At 50.1% G+C, this 19,482-nt stretch overlaps 1 protein-coding gene across 3 annotated transcripts; it reads left to right on the top strand.

Annotated features, from left to right (window-relative positions):
* Nucleotides 1–4,110: 4,110 nt before the first annotated feature.
* On the top strand, nt 4,111–18,652 carry SLC25A48 (solute carrier family 25 member 48). Of its 3 annotated transcripts, XM_056350027.1 has the most exons (8): nt 4,111–4,514; nt 6,401–6,444; nt 10,463–10,534; nt 11,089–11,341; nt 12,538–12,786; nt 14,028–14,161; nt 17,238–17,367; nt 17,940–18,036. In XM_056350027.1, exons 1-7 carry the CDS (start codon nt 4,469–4,471, stop codon nt 17,358–17,360), a joined length of 921 nt encoding a protein of 306 aa, XP_056206002.1. In that variant the 5' UTR covers nt 4,111–4,468; the 3' UTR covers nt 17,361–17,367; nt 17,940–18,036. The 3 variants fall into 3 exon arrangements, with proteins under 3 accessions (XP_056206002.1, XP_056206001.1, XP_056206003.1); XM_056350026.1 differs by lacking the exon at nt 17,238–17,367 and having other exon boundaries at nt 17,940–18,652; XM_056350028.1 differs by lacking the exons at nt 4,111–4,514; nt 17,238–17,367 and adding an exon at nt 4,893–5,224 and having other exon boundaries at nt 17,940–18,652.
* Nucleotides 18,653–19,482: the final 830 nt, after the last annotated feature.

Raw genomic sequence — 19,482 nt, 5'->3', positions numbered from 1 at the left:
TGCTCCACTTAGGCTCATTAGCAGTATAACCACACGTTGCCCTCCCAGCTGCCTCTGCCAGGGAAACTTCCTGCTCTTTCAAGGTCTTATCAATAGCTGCTGTGTCGAAAATGAACCCGGGGGATGGGAGCAGGGAGCATGAGTCACAGCTGGCTGTCTCCTCCTGACAGGAGGCAGAAAAATGCCTTTTCTTCCATACTGTAACCGCCTGCTGCAGCCTTACTCTGCTCTCAGCTTCAAGCATGTCCGTACTGAGCTGGCTCATCTCAGCCAAAACCTCTGTGGCTTGCAGGAGGGTCAGCCTTGCCTGGGTGGGAGTGTGGCTACAGCTCACCAGGCTCCAGGTGCTGCTGCTTCTCCTGCTCTTCGGAAACTGGCAGAGGAAGACCTCGGTACACCGGAGAGGGCTGTTCATGGCCCTCAGGTGAAGAAGTTGGACGGTGCTAGGAGCCGCTTGCGGAACTTGCCCTGACTGCTGGCTGGTACTCAACCTGGCTGTGATCCAGGGGGATATGTTGGATGTAACTTGGAAATCTCCTGGCTGAGAGCAGGCTGTCCCAGGAGATCAGCTCCAGCATTGTGCAATTGCATCAGCCGAGTCCTGCCTGTAGGTCTGGAGACATATCTTCTTATGGGACATCAGCTACTCCAGGCATTTGTTAGGGGTGTTTGCTGTATAAGCATATGGGTGCGTGAGCAAATGGGTGATGAAAAGACCAAAGGATTCCCCTCACTGCCTAATTCTTCCTGGAACACTATTCCTCCAGTAAAACCCACCCAGGTCCTGGGCAAGGAAGGGCAGACAAGAGCTTGGCAGCCGTTCATAGTGGGGCTCTCCATGCTCGTTTCTGGTGTCTTCGTAGTCCCTAATCCATCTTCCACGCACATGCCTGCAGAGAAAGCTCTCATGTTTTTCTACCCACAGAAATGAGCTTGTTCGGTAGTTCTTGGAGGGCATAACTATTTCTGCTATGTGGCCCCTGATATGTCTTCCCGCTGCCTGGATCTGTCCGATTGCCATAGCCTGTGACATTGCCCTTCTATCACTGCTCGTGCATTGCCGCAGGGTGTTGGTGTACACTGCCTCCCAACTTACTGGCCTCTGCTCATGGGACTCGGCGCCTCAAAGAGACACCAAGCATTGGACCCTGACGACTAGTGACTGGTAGCAGCAGCGAGGTTTAATGTTGGTTTACTTCTATCTTGCCCAGCAGCTTAAGCCATTATATGTTATTAATAGGTTAATATTTAAAGGGAATTTATCCTTGTGTCAACTGTATTTCCAGTGAAATGCATCCTAGCCCAGAAATCTTTTACAGCTGGACAAGAAATTTATAAACCCTTTTCATCTCTCGCATACTCTGTCCCTGCTGAGTGATTTTGTTAATTCCCAGAGCAGTTAAGTGTGAATCTACCATGAGCTACAGTCTGCCCCAGTCCCCACACTGCAGTGCTCCCACAGAGGAAATATACGGCTCCTGGTAAGATGGTGGGACATCGCTTCCCTTTTATCGGTAGCATTATAAACCTGTTGTGGGAAGAATGTAAGCTGGTCAAAAGAGTGTGGTGTGGTGCAAAACAGTGGGGTTGTGGTTGAAGAGGAAGCAGACTCAAGAGTGTTCAGGATAACACAATCTCCCTGTTCCCCCTCTTGGCAGGAGGAAGAGGATTCCTCATTCCTAGTTGAAACCACACTCATCGCCCTCTGACCAGTACTTCTTGTGAGTGGCTACAAGCCCAGGCTGGGATGCAGAGCAGCGGAGAGGATGGGTCCCTCCCCAGTTCTCCCTGTGGCACTGCTGCCTGCTGTCAGCACAAGGAGCTCCTTCGGCAGCCGGGGGATGGGGGTCTGTGTGCAGGGCTTGGTGACACTGCTGGCTGAAGAGAAGAGCCACCAGCTTCTCAGCCCATGGGCATGGCTTGGCAGCAAGCTGGAAGGTCTTTCTGAGTGCAAAGACACCCCTGCTAGTGCTGCTGCCCAAAGCAGGGGAGTTCTCCCTTGCTTTGATGGGTCCCAGTTCACTCCAGTATAACAGCAGCACGGCAAAGAGCCTGCAGCCAGCCCAGCAGCGGCACAGGCTCACTTGTGCAGAACCATGAGGTGCTGCAGCCTCTGTGGAAGTGCCTCGTCTACTCACAAACCATAGCCGATGGGATAAACTCACTTTTTGAGTTGCAGCCACTTCACTTTAGGGGCAAACACACCCTCACAAACCACAGAGGAGCAGGGCACCGAGGGGCCCAACTATATATTAATATAGATATTAACCACTCCAAGCTTGTGCACAGGTCTCTGCCCGCCCTGGGGCTGGTTGATAGGTTTGCGGGCGCTGCTAACAGCAGCTGATAGCAAGAGCTGTTGGTGTCCTGCACCCTGTGTCCACCCTGCAAGGGCACCCCAGGTCACCCGCTGTGCCCATCCTAGCTTCTCTACCTTCCTCTTCTAGGCTAGGAGCTGTTTGCAGTGAAGTCTCCGTAACATTTGGCTTCGACCACCAAGACCATTTCCAGTATTCTCCCCGAGTTAGCAGATGTTCTGAATCTGGCATGGAATCGTGTACTCGCAGTAAAAGAGTATTCATATGATTAATGAATAATTACCTCATTCAGCCAGCTTTTCTTCTGGCTTCGCAAGAAAATACGCATGAGACGTGAAGACTTTTTCTGTATTACTGTATATATGGAATCACATTTCTTCTAAAAAGAAAAAAGCAAATTAATTTGAGAAAACAAATAACTGGCAAATTTCCACAGTGCCTGTGCACACATGTTGTCTCCAAGATTTATCCAGCACCACAGCCCCCCTGAAACCCACTCTGCAGCATTAAAGACCTGCTGCTTGAGGAAAACCCTCCTCATGGAGAACATGCATTGTTATACACATTGAAAAATCTAAAGTTTCAGGTGTAGATTAGCTGAGCTGATAACCATGCTCTAATATCACATTTCTATAAGCAATTTCTAGACAAAAGCTGCCTTCAGCCAACTTGGTGATAAGGTTTCTTGTGTGTATGTGCATGCACATAAGGGGACATTGTTTTAAGGTCTTTTTGATTCATTTATTGATGGAAATTAGAATACTAATTATTTAAGTTAAAAATTAATAAATTAGATATCTATCTTTTCAGCCAGTATTTCAGCGTTCAGGATTTCTTGTTTATGAACTATCAACATTTTCTGTAGTTACCGGAATACGTAGACAAAATACATTTCAACAAACCCCAGTCTGGTATTCTGGGAAGGCAACGTAGCAAACCCGATACCAATCTTTTTAGAAAGCCTCCAAAACTGATCGAAGGAACTGCTGTCTGCAGACACCTGATCTCTGTAGAACAAAATTCACTTTGAGCTGCCCTACACAACAGCCAGATGAGACAGATGTATACATATGGTGGTGAAGGGCCAGCGCATCTTTTTGCAGAGCAAAGCCATGCCCCTCTAGCACAAAAGGACTTTTCTGATGGAGTTGGTGAGCACAAGGGTATCAGTGATCTGGTGAAGGGCCAGAAGGATGTCCTGCTGTTTGGTGGCTGGGGCCATTCAGGCTAAGGCATTAGATTTACTATTTGGAAGTGCCACACAGGTGGCATAACAGCCAGGCTAGGCTCAGAATCAGGTATTTACCATTTGAGAAAGAGAGCCCAGTCTTGAGTGTCAATCAGAAAAATATGTTAGGAATTGCCAGAAGAGGGTTTGAGATGAAAACAGAAAATATCTTTACACTGCTGGGTGCCTGGTTTGTTCCTATCATTTGAGATTCTGGCTGCCCAGTTCAAAGACTTTAAAAAAAAAAACAACAAAAAAACAGACGAGAAGGGTGAAAAGGAATATCTTGCGTGAAAGGGGAAGGAAACAGAGCAGGGCTCTTGACTCCGGGAAAGACAGGAGTGCGGGAGCAGCAGGTAAGAGAGGGATAAGAAAATTGCCTGCCCCGCTCCTCCAACCCCGGCGTAAAGGGGAGCCCGGTCCGACCCCCGCTACCTGGCAGCCAGCCGTGCCCCTCGGTCCCCGCTGTCCCCCCCGCCCCCGCCGCAGCCCGGGCGGTGTCTCCCCGCCGCGGCGCCTTTAAGCCCCGGTGCGTGATGTCACTCGGGCCGGGAGACACGGGCGCGGGCGGCGGGGCTGCGCGGCCGGAGGGCGCCGCTTCGTGCAGGACCCCTGCCCAGAGGGGAGCCCCGCTCGGTGGGGACCCCTGCCCGGAGGGTACCGCTTCTTGGCGGGACCCTCCGCCCGGAGGGATCCCCCTGCTCGGTGGGGACCCCCTGCCCGGAGGGGACCGCTTCGCAGAGAGACCCCCTGCCCGGAGGGGTTCCCCTGCCCGGAGGGATTCCCCAGCCCAGCGGGGACCCCCGCTCAGTGAGGACCCTCAGCCCGGAGGGGATCCCTGCCCGGTGGGGACCCCCAACACGGAGGGGATCGCTGCCCAGTGGGGACCCCCAGCCGGGCGGGACGGGCTCGGCAGCGCAGCATGGGCAGCCTCCAGCTGCAGGACTTCGCGGCGGGCTGGGTGGGCGGTAAGTGATGCTGTGGGCTCGGGGTGGGGGGGTGGGGGGCACAGGAACGTGCGTGGGAATTAAATCCCGCGTGTCACCTACGGTCTGTGCCCCCCGGCGTGTTCGTGTCAGCGGGTGCGCGCTTTGCTGCGCTTTGCTGCGGTTTGGCTCAGAAGTGCCGTTTACTCCGGTTTCCACGGGCGGGATACTTAAACTTTAAGTATCGGTACGCTTGATGCTGCTGCGCGCCCAGGGAAGTGGGGGCGGCTGCCAGAGCTCCCCCCACCTCCCATCCCCCCGGCCACAGCCCCCTCCGGCTCTCCCTCCCTCGCTCTCCCTCCCTCGCTCTCCCGGCAGGAATCACCGCCGGGCTCGGAGGCGAGCAGGAGGGGCTCGCCGTAGCCACCGCGCGGTCCCCCGGCCACGCACCCCCCCGGGAGAGGCACCGCCTGGCTGTGACCCCGCCGTCCCGCTACAGGCTAGTGGCCAGGCAGGGGTATCGATCCGGTCTGCTGAGAATGCTGATTGCACACCCCGGCACAACAGCTAGCAGAAAGAAAAAGAAACGTGAGGATCCGTAGGGGGGCCGGTGATGTGGCTTACAGCTGGATGGGTGCCCGGGAGCGGCAGGACAGGGGGGCCACCGCAGCACCCACCGCAGACCCCAGGCTACCCCTCGCACCAGGCTGGGGAAGGGGCTGTGAGGTGACTGACAGGTCCTGGCCAGCCAGGTGAGGTTAATCGGTTAACTGACTCCCAAAAACCCCAGAACCTGTGCCAAAAGTGAGCAGCTGTTTTTTGGATCTCTGCAGCCTGCAGAGGCTGTGCAGCACGCAGGCACTCCTCTGCCCCACTGCCCCTCTTGCTGCACACCCCGCGGGTGGGACAGCGTGGCCCAGCGGGTGGCAGCCACCATCGTGGCGTCAGTGGCAGTGGCCAGTTTTCATGCATAGCGCTGGACCACAGGGGGTCTCAGGTTAAGGTCCAGGAGGAGAGGGGACATTTTATAATACATTTTTGAGTCAAGTCATAATGTGTTGACCAAGGACACGGTGCTCTTTTCAGTCCTAATTGACTACAAGTGAGAAATTTTATGTCACTTCTAAAGCACTTGGGGATACTGGTTTGCATGGAGACTTGCAGATGGAGCAGCAGCACAAATTACCCACCATCTCCACAAACACCCTAAAAACTGCCCGTGGTGTTTGCAGCAAACACACAAAACTGTATCTTGGCCACAGCACATGGGTTGCTCCTTCCTCCTGGAGAACGGGGAAAGCAAGCTGTGCTCTGCCCGGCCACAGGGCCTGCTGGCAGTGAGCGGCGTGGGTAGGTGGGCAGGATGGTAAGGGGGCACGGGCCAGTTTCTCCCAGAGAGCCATGGGGAATGAGGCTGGATGTAGAGATCAATACAGAGCAGGATCCTCTTTACCTGAATCATCCCTGACAGCTACCTATATAAAATGCTCTTAAAACACAAAAAGATGGGGGTTCACATGTCCCATCAGCAGTCAGCTCTAGGGCATCTCCATCTGAGCCAGGATAAAGCATTCCCTTGTAGCTAACCTGAATCTCACCATTTTGAGGCTAAAACGTTGTATGGGCTTATAAGCATGCAATAGGGGTTGTTTGTGGACAGGACATACAAAGACAACACCTTCCTTCTTGCTCAGATGCCTTTGAGATGTGAAGTTGATGGAGTCCAGGAGGGTGTTCAAGGAAAAATGTGCAAATGTTTCTGCCCAGCTTTTACCTGTTGTTAGAGAAAGGGCGCTGCGGGGAGCATTGCTCTGGCTTGGCCCAGTACCACTGTTCCTGTGGAAATCTCTCCTCCTCCTCTACAAACCCATCGCTCCATCACAAAAGCTTCCTCAATGTTTTGTGTAATACTTTGCTGTCATCCCCAGGAGCTGCCAGCGTGGTCGTGGGCCACCCCTTGGACACAATCAAGGTAAACCACTTTGAACTGTGCTCTGATGTCACCACCCAAAACCCCACTGATGGGGAGGTGGCCTCTCTTTAGAGATGACGCTTCAAAAGACCTTCACCTCCCCCGTCACCCCAAGGGGGAATTTAGCCAGGGCAGAAATGTTTTCATAGACTTGCTTCCTCTCCAATGCTGATTTTGAATGCGAAACTAAAAGAACTGGCTGGTAACGTGCAAGTTCCTCTGGTGACGATTAATGCTGAAAATTAAACCTGGCCTTACTTAATGTGTGGTTTGCTGAACAGTTCTGCCAATGTTTTATTGAACTTTGCCACTGACAAGTTTTCAAAGGGCAATGGGGGAACTATATTTGTTTTGCTGCCGGTGCATTTTTGCTTGTTTTCCTAGTGTTGGCAGCGCTGCAAAGGTGGAGGGCTGAAGTTGTTATCCCAGGGCTATGAGATGCAGTATTTACTGTTCCTGCAAGACAATTCCTCAGAGGAAAGGATTTAGAGATGTAAGAAGATATTTGCTAGCATGACGCAGACAAGCCCATCACACACCAATACAGCCTGACCCAACCAAGTTGACTGTCGCTATTCATGCAGAGATAGAGGAAGACCCTGTACCTTTCACTTTTTGTACATTGGGGTGGGCGTCTCTGCCCAGCTTTCACTGTTCCAGCTGCTCTGCCCGTGTGCTCTGATCTGCTTTGAGCCTGGTTGCTGGCATCAGGTAGGGCTGTCACATGAGGCAAACTCAAGAGCCAGCGGTCCTGTTTGCACCGGAGAGACCCTTGGAGGGTGATGGGGAGGAGGCAGGGTCAAGCGCAGTCCACACCACGTCCCTTCCCCAGCCATCACAGCCACCCCCTTGCACACACCTGGCTCTCCTGGGATCAGGAGGGACCTGCCAGCCCTATCTTTCCTGAGCTGCTAAGGTGATACCAGCTGCAGAAGCACTGCTGTGTGAGGAGGGGTGCAGATCCCACACGGGAGGAATGGTCAGGATGGGAAGGGACCTCCGGAGCTCACCCCATCCCCCCCCGCTGCAGCAGCTCTCCTAGAGCAGGACCCACCACGTCCAGGCGGGTTTGAATGTCTCCAGAGAAGGAGACCCCCCCGCCTCGCTGGGCAGCCTGTGCCAGGGCTCCGTCACCCACAGGGCAGGGAAGTTCTTCCTCACGTGGAGCTGGAACTTCTCGTGGTGCGGTTTGTGCCCGTTGCCCCTTGTCCTGTCGCTGGGCGCCACTGGAAAGAGCCCAGCCCCCTCCTCCTGGCACTCGCCCTGTAGATATTTGTAGCCATTGCTAAGGTCCCCTCTCAGCCTTCTCCTCTCCAGGCTGAACTCCCAGCTCTCCCAGCCCTTCCTCACCAGGGAGATGCTCCAGTCCCCCCATCATCTCCGTAGCCCTGCGCTGGCCCCTCTCCAGCAGCCCCCTGTCTCTCCTAAACTGGGGAGCCCAGCAGTGGATGCAGCACTCCAGCAGCCTCCCCAGGGCAGAGCAGAGGGGAGCATCACCTCCCTTGAGGCCAGGCTGCCTGCAGCACCCCGGCGATGGGCAGGGCACGGGCAGTGCAGGCAGGCTCTGCCCAGCTTGCCAAGGCAGTGCCCATCTCGGGCTGGCGGTCAGGGCACCGGTGCCAGTTTGGGGGAGTTTGGCAACAACTGAGAGAGGATCCTGCTGGGAAGCATCCAGTGTCTGGATGCCAAGAAAGACAGAGCCCATCCCTCAGTGCTTATAAAAACAACTGTCAGGGTGACCCCTCTGTTGTCCTTGGCTTTGGACGTTGCCTGGGAATACCAAGCAGGCAGACTTGTTCCCTTTCCAAATTTAGGGGAAGGGGAGAGTTTTTACACAGCACGAAGCCAGTAAAGGGGCAGCTCAGCGACATTCACAGCCCCCAGGGTATGGGGGTCCTTCCCCACCCGGAGGAGGAGGAGGCAGGGCTGAATATAAGGTGGGGTGGGTACAACGTACCCCCACCCCAGGTTCCCATCACACAGGCTTCCTCCTTCAGCTCCCCCCTTCCCAGCACTGCAGCTCCCCTCAAACCCAAGTGGCTGTTTCTATCAGGGCCTTGCAAAACTCTAAATAGCTTTACATTTACTCACTTTTCATCCTCCACATTGCATTTGTTTCCCCAGAACTTTCTTCAGTTTCTTGGTATCACCCAAGAGCCCTACCTAATCAAAACGTAACAAAAAGGAGAATTTTCCCAAGGAATATCCGTACTGGTATCAGTTGACTTTGACAGAGATGCCAGCAGGGATTTCAGCGCCGGGTGTTAACAGCTTAGCTAAGGGGCATGTGTGCGAGGAGTGGTTTGTGAGGACACTTAGTTGCCCTTAGTTACTCAAAACATGTATTAACCTGAGCCTCTAAATACCTGGTTACTGTGTAAAAGAAAAAAAAACAACCCCATGGAGGCAAAATGGAAATGTCTGGGTTAAGCATTCAGAGGAAGCCAGGAGGGAATGCAGGGCTGTGTACCACGGTCACCCTGCCCTGGGCTGCTCGGGGTGCCACCAGCCTCCCCACCAGTCCCTCTGGCTCCGTTATCCCCGGTGTGAGTCATGGCACGCACGGCTCAGCACCCGCCGCCCGGGCCTGCCTGCCCTGCACAATGCATGCTGTGCGAGCCGTAGCCGGCATCGTCACGTACCAGCTTGTTTATATATATATAAATATATAAATATTCTGCTTTTGCTGCTGCCTTCTTGTGGTGCTCAGCGTGTGCAGGTGTCTTGCACCGAGAGCCCTGGGGTGAGCCTGGGCTTCGGTCCCTCCTGCTCCCCAGGGGGGTCCCACCACGGTGCCCCACCGGCCAGCCTCTTTGCAGGGCTCTGGGCCAAATGATTGTGCCATTCAACCTGCTATTTGCTGTCTAAAAGCTCTCCTTAGGCACCAGCTCTGGAGGACACACACTCTTACGGGCTTTAAATTCCCAAATAAAATTCCTGCTTCACTCAGGGTTGAGCCATGGGAGGGGTCTGGGCACTGTCCCTCCAGTGCAGGTTGGCATTGTCCCTCCAGGCTTCATCTTCCCTGCTAGCAGCCCTGCTGATGAATATGATCAGATATGCTGATCCCATTCCCGAAAAACATCCCTGATAGAGCATGTGTGCGTGTTTTCCTATAAAAAATGGGCTCTGCCCTCAGCCTAAAGTAGTTGCTGAAGCCTCAGGTCCTGCGAAGCCAACAGCATTCCCATTTCCTCACACACCTCTAAGCCCAAAAATGCATCCCTTGTTAGGATGGTTTTAGTGCAAACTTGTGAGCAGCTTGAATGGAAGATAATCTAAATATATATGGGTATATATATATCTGTGTAGGTATATAAATGTGAGAGGGGGAGAGTATGTTGTGGCACACAGGCTTTGTCGTGACTTACGTGCCATTTCTTACAGCTCTTATAGGCATTTTGTGGAAGGCACGTAATCATTGCTGTCCAGAACCAAAATGTCTGTGTTGGAAATGATGTAAAAATGTATTTTCGGGTGAAACATGGAGAATTTCTGAGATGAAGCTGAGTTACATTGGCTCCATTTAGTATTTCTATATCTTAAAATCCACCTTGGATCAGAAGGGCTCTGGGAGCCTCCCAGGGGAAGTCTCCTCTCCATCCTTCATAACACATCCCAACCTCCGCTGAGAGCCCCCACGATGTGAAGGAGACCACGTCACTCTCCAATTTCTACCTAAATCAGGATCTTGCCAATGACAGCACCACACACCAGCAGTCTGCTGTGACGCTCTGCCGGGCCAGGGTGGCTGCTCTGGACTCCAGAGCAATTTGACAGTCATTGATTCCAGATGTTGCAGAAAGCTTCACGGACCCCTCTGAGGTCTCGTTTAGCCCTGCTTCTGGCAAAGCTCAAGGCGGGTGGATGCACATGTATCTTATTTTATTGCTCTGTTTTCTTTACAACCGAGGAAGGATTTGCTCTTAAAGCAAAGTACACATTGTTTACATAGCATGAGCTTTCATTGGGCTGGAAGCATGGGATTTTAATCACATTTTATGAATATCTTTTGCAGACTCGTTTGCAAGCTGGACACGGATATGGAAATACACTCAACTGTGTTCTCACTGTGTACAGAAATGAGTCTGTAAGTACTTTGTCTTACTTAAAACGTGCTGGTAGAAAATGTAAATAGATAAACAGATGAATACATAAAGCAATTATACAAAATCACTGTTGACACCATCAGCTATGTAATGACCAATTAAGATGGTGCAATTGAGCCTGCAAATCTGTACAGCCTTCTCTTGCTTAACTCTAAGGTAACTCATGGTTACTCCTATAGGGAAAAGACTGATCCCTGGCCTGGAATGATAAACGTCTCCACAGTGGCTCTTCTGCCTGTATCTGCTGGCAAAGCTCTGCTGGAGGTATTTTACTGACTTCAGTGATGCCAGGACAGAAGCTGTCCATAAGAGGACTTTTACGTGGGTTCCTGTGCTTTCAGCATACCCTGTGTTCTGCAAAATCTTTACAGGTCTTAGCAATATGAATTAATTTTCGTTTGCTCAGCATGTGCAAATGGCTGGTTCCAGAAAACATCTGCTACTTGGATTTGCATTTCTGGCCCAATAGACAAGCTGAGGTTGACGCTGCTCAGTCCCCTTCACTCTCTTAGCTCTGGTCCCTTTTCCTGGGCAGGTGGCTGGCTTCTTCAGAGGCATGTCCTTCCCACTGGCCAGCATCGCCGTCTACAGCTCCGTGGTGTTCGGTGTCTTCAGCAACACGCAACGGCTCCTCAGCCAGCTCCGCCACGGGGACCCGGCCCACGCACCGGCACTCACCGATGTGGCCGTTGCCAGCGTGGTGGCAGGGTTCGTCTCTGTGGGCATCGGCACTCCTGTGGACCTGGTAAAGATAAGGCTACAGATGCAAACGCAGCCATACAGCAAAGGTAGGAAGCAAGAGTTTCTTTTTCCTTTCTCTGCCAGTCCTCAGTGTTTACTGAGAGCTTTAGGATGGCTTTGCTTCAAGGTTCGTCTCTCTGCTGCCGTGTGCCACCACAATTCAGCTGAAAATGCTTCCTTCTGCCTCAGGATGGACCCCATCCTGCTCAGCTCAAGGGGAGGCTTTTTATCAATGACATTGATCAGATCTCTGCGGTGCATTGGGATCTGTAACAAACACAGGGGCAGGTCTGCTCAGGATCAGGAGCCACGGGTGCCACCTCCCCATGCGGCCATGGGGCAGGAACAGCCGAGTCCCTGGGGAGTCCCACGGAGATCCCACCAGCAGCTCCAGCTGTAATGCCAGCTCCCCATCTGCTGCACACTCAGTCCCACATATATTTGCCCATAAACCTGCTCTGTTCAAAAGCAAAAATTTCACATGTATGTTTAAAACCCGCTGGCTGTTTGGGGCAGGGTAACCCAGACGCAGGCACGTTGGGTCAGGAGGAGGCACTGGCAGGATGGCAGTGGGCAGCCATAACCTCTCCAGAAGCTGCAGGCAGGAGCTGCTTCTGCTGGAGACGGCGGCTGAACTGCACTGCTGGCACTGCCGGCGGCCAGCGGGCAGCAAACCCCACCGGAGCACATGCACAGCCGAAGGGAGGCACGGCACAGCTTCAGAGCTGAGCAGCTTGGATTCAGCAGTTCAGCACCTTTCTCATGATTACACTTGTGGTGTTTAACTGTTAAATCGTGATTTATTTTTTTTATTGCTTTGATAAAATAATATGATGTCTATTTTTAAAGGCCTTCATGCAGCTTAGCAGCCTAAGGCCCTTTCCAAAACAAACTTGGTCTACACGGGAAAGGCCAGGCTCTGAAGATGTCAAGGTTTTCGAAGATGCAGCTTGGCACCAGACGTGGTTAAAATCCATGAAAAATCAGGCACATAGCCTTAAACCCATTTGGAAATCTCACTGGGCACATGCCTATTGGGAGGCATCTAAGGAAAATCTGTCCGGATGTATCTAAACATCTTTTAAAAACAGAGCAAGTTTTCTTCCTGAAAATCTTTTTTTTTCCCATGCTACATGTTGACCCCTCCGAAAGAAAACTAATGGCAGCAATTTCTGTTCAATGGTGATGGGCTTTCAAGGAGTTCTGTAGCAATATATTATAATGATTGTATCTTTTTTTGCAGCAAACGTTAACCCAAAGCCCACAGTTCCGGGATTTCCTGTGTACCGAGGCCCAATTCACTGTTTTAGGACAGTCCTACAGAAAGAGGGGATAGCAGGAATATACCGAGGCATGGGAGCTATGCTTCTGAGGGATGTTCCTGGGTACTGCCTCTATTTCATCCCTTACACATTTTTCTGTGACTGGATTACCCCTGATGGATGCATTTCCCCTAATCCCTCCTCCGTCTGGCTGGCAGGGGGTGTAGCAGGTAAGCACCTTTTTTCCCCACAACACTGGCAAACCAAGGAAGGTTCCCAGGGCAGATTACAGGGGTGGCTTGGGGGCCACCGCATCCTCCTGGTCACCAGGAGAGGAGATGGGGCTGAACAACCTTCCTCCCCCAGGGCCAGGTCCCCTGGCACCACGCCTGCGCTTTATGATTTGACAAACTTTATGGATCGTGTTATCAGACCTTCATCAGGCTCAACGTCAGCGAGAAGGAAAACAGCCAGCACCTTCATCTCCCTGGATGTCTCACGGCAGCCTGCATATCGCATTGCCAGGGATATATGGCAGCCAAGATGCCTCCAGAAGAGAACTTCAACCTGTTGGCTGCCCACCAGGAGGGTGTGCACCCAACCTGCACACACCAGAAGCAGAGCTGACTGTTACTGATCTTCTTTTTTTCCTGTGTACACAAAGCAAGGCTGGCATGTGCGTCCCCCGCCACGCTTACGTGTCCGGGGTCTCCCCTGCACCCGCTCCCCATTTCTTGGCCATTTCTAAATTGCAGACCCCTAAATGCCAGTTAGTCCTTAGCTCAGGTAATGATTACAAAATGCCCTCTCTGTTTCTTCTGCAAATAAACAGAGCCCTGACCCACCTGGACAGCTTCTTTAGTATGCCCCAACACCCAGGTAGGTCCAAACAAACTCTGGTCTGTCCAGCTGGGCCAGGTGTTGTGGTTGCACACTGACCTCCCCAGAGAGGCAAAACATCCCACCCAGCTGCAGGCTAATCAGTGCAAATAGGCAGCTGCTTTAAAGGGACAACGATGCATCTCAGCGGTTTGGAGCTTAATCCTGGTTGCATGAGGTGGACCTGCCTCTTGTATTCCCAGCTCAAACTTTGCTTTTCAACGGTATTGTCTGAGGCCTTCATTTTTTCTGAAACTGCCCCAAGCAGCAGCTCCCTGCAGCTTGGGCTTCTCCCATGGCATGTCCATGTCCACCAGAAGCACGGCAGAAGAAGTATTTGCATCTGGGGGAGCACCTCCTGGGCTGCCCGCATTTGATTACCAGCATCACCCCCAAAATCTCAATGCTTCTTCCAGAAACAGGGAACTTTGCTCCCAGAAATACCCTTCCTGTGCCTGAGCAGGGTGAATGCCCTGAAAGGAAAATCCCATGGATATGATGTGGTAGATGAGAGGTGAATTTCTGAGTTCACTGACCTTCAGCCGAAGAAATATAGAGAAGAAATAGTTCAAATACCTCTGCATTTTTCTAGGAGTCATTTCCTGGGGGACTGCTACTCCAATGGATGTTGTGAAAAGTCGACTTCAGGCAGATGGAGTTTATTTAAACAAGTACAAAGGGACCCTTGACTGTATCTTGCAGAGCTACCAGAACGAGGGCTTAAAAGTAAGTGATATTTGAAGTAAAATCTGGGTATTAGGCATTTAATTTTCAATTGGAAAATACAATGGCTGTTACAAACCTGTCTGCAGCATTGAGAGACAGCTAAAACCAGTTACTGCTAAATTATAATAATGACAGTAGGTAATTACAGTGCAAATTCTTTCTAAAACATAATAGAGTAGTAATGTGCCTTACAGCAATGAGAAAAGGAATGACTGGGGGTCATGGTCTGATGGTGTAATTAAAATAATGCTTCATGTCAGTGCATTTAATTGTGAATATGATCTGTCTCATGAATCAGAGGTAGAAAATCTTGCCTTTGTGATTGCTTCTACAAAACACAGAGGTCAAATGCTTCCCATTGGCACTGAAGTCAATGGGAATGATTGCAGTGGAACCGTGCTGGCACCCTGGCTCCGTTTGGTTGCCTTGGGCAATGCTTTGGTAGAACTGATGCTGTGCTTTGCACTGCCCACCCTCATTTTGCACCAAAGTACAGCTGATTGAAAATATTCTTAAATCAGACCTACCTTGTTTTCAAATGTGAAGGAGGGCTGTGTGCCAAAATGACCTTATCTCCTTTTCCTGGTTTTGTCTATTAGGATCATAAAAGATGTTTGTTCTACCTGCAAACTTTGCCTCAGTTAAATGTGAATGGCAGAGACCCAGGGTTTGCAGCTTTATTGCATTGCCAGTGCACGGTTAGGAGAAGCAACGCCTTCTGATGTTAAACCAAATCTGTATTTCAGTTGCCATCCAAACATCATGCAGGCTCTAGCTCCAAAGTGTTTTCACATTTTGAGGGAAAAGTAACAAGTTACAAAAAGAAAAATAACCTGCAAAATCACAAGTTGGTGTGATTTAAATATTTGCCAACATGCTGCTGTGTTATGCCAGCCATCCCAGAACCTGCAGCCTGGATCAGTTTTTGCCATTGAGTGAAGCAAGTCACATTTCTATGAGGCAGAGGCAGCAGGAGGGATGCGCAGGGCCGTGCTCGGAGGGTCCCCGGAGGGTCAGGGTGCACGAGGCTCCGCAGGCTGCCTGCTCTGTGTGCTCGCTTTGGCGTGCAGTTTCACTGGAGGCATAGTGTGGCTGAAAAGGGAATTCCTGTGTGTTTTCCCTTCTCTCTCCATCCTCATCCTTACGCCCTACCCTCCTTGTCCTGCTTGAATATTAACAACTAGTTCAGGCACTTATATTTTGTGGTTGAGGTCTGAGCTGCTTGCAGTATTTCCGCTATTATGCCTGGCACCCGGACCAAAGCTGGCAATTTGACTGAGTAATAGTTGATGATAAGACTGGACCCTTCTCTCGTAAGGAAAATCTTTTTGGATGTTGGGAGACACACAACTGATAAATGGCAGAACCAGGTCTGGATGTTTTTATTCTGGGACAAAGGAACAGCATTTGCAGTGCTGGAAGTAACTGCTTGATGTACATTAAAAAAATGTAAATATAGCCCTCTTCTTTCTCCATGGTCAGGTGCGTTCATTCTGATGAGAAAAACTTACACCTCTGGGCTTTTCTTCATAAAACTTCATTATTTAATTTGGCACTCTCTTGTTACTTTATGGATACTGCAAAATCTGAATTTCCTCCCAGAAAATTCTATCTTCCCTTACAAAATAAACACCCCAATAAATCAAGTAATATCCTAAATATCCCAATTTTGCAATTTCATGTTGCAAACTTGGATGCAAACTCCATCCCAAACTATGCGAACATATTTCGATTCTGTCTCATGTAAGTTAGCATCCTGCACTGGATCTATTGGATACAAGATCTGGTGGTGTTTAGCAGAGCTCAATATTTCAGGGGAAATGCTGGTTAGACAACTAAATCTAGATGGGCTTCTGGTCCTGGAGCTGAGATTTTTCCATTCTTTCTCACAGCAGCTGTGGGAGCTTTGCCTTTGTGAAGCCTAGAAGGGGGCTTGCTTTGCTGATGTTTTCATGTCTATTCTGAACTTCTGGTGTTTAGACGAGTGACCATGGTGATTAGCCTGGGTGGTTAACGGAGTGTTTTGTGAGAAACAGGCCACCAGAGATAGTCCCCGCAACCATCACTTTATAAATAGGCTCAGCTCAGAGTGAGGGGTTTCTGCTCACCCCCTTGCACGTACCAGGCAACAGTGTTTGGAGTGAGGAGGGGGGTCAACATGAGACAAGCCAACGCCAGGAGCGACAAGGGCCCCTCTCCGCTTTCCAGAAACCACTTTACTGTTCAAGCACTTAAAAGCAGCAGGGTCTTTTGCTCTTGTAAGTGCCAGCATATTTTTGAAAAATATATATTGAGCAGAATGAGGAAGCCCGACTGCAGATATTCATTATCTTAATGAAAGAAAATGCTGGGATATGTATGAGCCCCAAAGCTTGACCTTAGGAACCCAATGTGAAAATACGAGCTGCTATTGACTATTTTTCCCAAAGCAGGTGGTGAGAGCTAGTTCTCAGCAAGGTACGGAGTAAGTCTAGTTTCCTTTTGATAGAGAAATTCTTTCTATCCTCAAAGCTGAAGCCTGCAAAACAGTCCATGTGGCACAGTGCCCACATCGGCTGGGCTGGCCCGCAGGACACCACTCCCTCTCTGCATCCCAAATGTCTTCTGTGCCCATGGACCCAGCCCTGGGAGGCAGAGCATTTGCTGCGTGAAAGCAACAGTCTTCTTGTTGTACCCTGGGGTTTGCGTGATCCCCACATGCTTATGTATGCAAAGGGAAGGAGGGACCGTAGCTGGGTAGGACAACATTGGAAGACATTGTAGGTCTCTTGCTTTCTGCTCTACACCAGTGGCATGAGGCTATTTTTTTCCCCTGTACCTCTTGTAGCCCTTGCTGGCAGATACGGATAGGGTCCATAAGGAGCACGGAGCACAATGACACCAAACCAGTGACTTTTGCCATCACATTTCCATTCTCCAGTGCAGACTTCAGCAAAGACCGGCAGTGAGAGCTATCGTCTGAGCAAACCAAAATTTGGTTCTTCAGAATCCCACTATGACTTCATTCAATGTTTTCTTCTTCTTCTTAAAATAGCCCGTATATTCCTATGCTCTAACCTTTCTCCATCCCCAACAGGTCTTTTTTAGGGGCATCACGATCAATGCAGTGCGAGGATTCCCAGTGAGTTCAGCCATGTTTCTTGGCTATGAACTTTCCCTCAAAGCAATGAAAAGAGACCAAACTGAGACCAATCCTTAACTTCCAGGTCAGCGCATAAAGACCCTCTAGCTTTTTTAAAATTAGAGAATTAATCTTTGAATCAAATGGAGTTGCAATTGTATAGATCCTCTGAAAGTCAGGTAACTTACATGGGTATCTACCTCTGAATAGTTGAACACTTCACATTTGGGTCTGTGGGATTTGGAGCAGACAATAGATGTGCCGATGGATTTTCGTTTCATTCCAGATCTCCTGGAATTTCACTGCAATCTGTTCTGGTTGTTGTGATTGTTTTGATTAGTATGAATCAGAAAAGAAAATCTGAAAGAATACTCTCTAACATTTTATAAGCTTTGAAATATCTCACTAAAATCCCTGCACGGTATCCTTTCCTCCCCTGATCCATCCACAAAGACCTGAAATTAAGCCCTTTCCAAGTGCCTTGACTATCAGCTCACAGTTTTACTCTTTCCCTCGTAAACCTAGGGGTGCATAAAGGAGCAGCATTAAAAATATTTCATTAAAGGAACTTTTTTAGCAGTTAAATACTCAAGATTATTCTTGGCAGTCTGCTGTTTTCTGTAGTACTTCATAAACCTCCTTCTTTCTTATTTCAAGTGTTACCAAGAAGACCTGAAAGTCTCCTACTTCCCTGAGCCAGATGAGCAGTGTGGTGTGGGCGAGGGCTCAGCTGCACTGACCGATGCCGCCCGTCCTGCACCTACAGCATCTGCTTTCTCTTCTGCCACGGACTTAGTCCCTGGAGGACTCTGACAACCGCACCAGCTCAATCAAATCCAAAGACCATTTTCTTATCATATCTGTCACTCTGTTGTGTAAGAGCACTTTAGTAGTCCCCATGGAGGTGTTGGGCTTTTTCACTGACGACCTTCTTCCCATTGAGCCAAGAGAACAACTCATTTCCCTTACCCACACAAGTGACATCCCCAAATCCAGCCCACCTGACATTGGCCGAGGGAGCAGCTTTTGTACAACACTGTGTATAATGCTCATCTTTTTGTAAGCAAGGAAGGATGTGGGTGCACAGGTGCTTTTTGCGTTGCAGGATCTGGAGTCCCACCAAATCCTAGCTTGCTTTCAGGATCAAAGAAATGCATGACTCCACCTGTATGAATGGATACTTGTGTTTTACATCACAGAACCCTCCAGTTTGCCACAATTTAACACTCTGTCATGAAAAATTGCAAAGGGCTTCATCTTCAATTTGTCATCCAAGGTATAAATTACATTGGGGAACAGAGGGATGTTAAATTTAGAGACTAAGCTGCTCTTTTTCTTCAGAAAACAATAAACCCAGTCCACATTTCACATAGATGGCTGCCTGTTAATTTACCGAACTCGCCTTGTGTGGCCCTCCAGGGACCTGTTAGAGGTATTTTGTTAGACCTTCTGATCTCCCTGACATGACAGTCCAGCTTGCCAACTACCAAATCCTGCTGGCATCACTTTGCAGCCTTGAGACACCATCACCAAAGGGAGTCTTTTTAAGGGATGCAGAGTTTATCCCAAACTATTCTCTAAAATACACAGGCCAGCTTCAGACCTCCAGCTCTTTGCTGCAATCCCACTGAGACAACTGGGGCAGACCCAGGTCTCTCTTTGGTCTACCTCAGCCTTTCAATTATTCCAAGATCTTTTGCATCATGGTTATTTCTGTTTATGTTGTTAAATATCTAAATGCTTTATTTTCTAAGCATGGAGCTTATGATGCCAAAAACCAAGAACACCCAGCTGTGCTGGGATGAGAAGACTCTGGTGGCACTGGTAGGAAAGGCTGAGGGGTAACAGCCTCACGAAGACTCTGGTGGCACTGGTAGGAAAGGCTGAGGGGTAACAGCCTCACATGCAGAGGGACATGCAGCATGGGGAATAGTCTGCGACAACACTGTCCTCTGGGAAAAGGATGGTTCCCCTCAACCTTCCTTGGGAGAAGAGCTCTGGGAAAAAAGCCCAGCAATGGAAACTTCAGCAGATGACCTCAATAAATGTTTCTGAGGACAACCTGGAGCAGCTGAGAAGCTTTCCTCCATTAAAAGGAGGAGAAGGAAAAAGAAACTCCTGTATCCTCTTCCCTGGATGAATGGAGGAATCAGCAACAAGACTTGAGGACCTCAGCAGAAAGTGCCTAAATCTCGGGTCT

The sequence above is a fragment of the Falco biarmicus genome, chromosome 8, assembly GCF_023638135.1.
Source record: "Falco biarmicus isolate bFalBia1 chromosome 8, bFalBia1.pri, whole genome shotgun sequence".
Classification (NCBI taxonomy): domain Eukaryota; kingdom Metazoa; phylum Chordata; class Aves; order Falconiformes; family Falconidae; genus Falco; species Falco biarmicus.
This window is presented reverse-complemented; position numbering and strand designations above follow the sequence as displayed.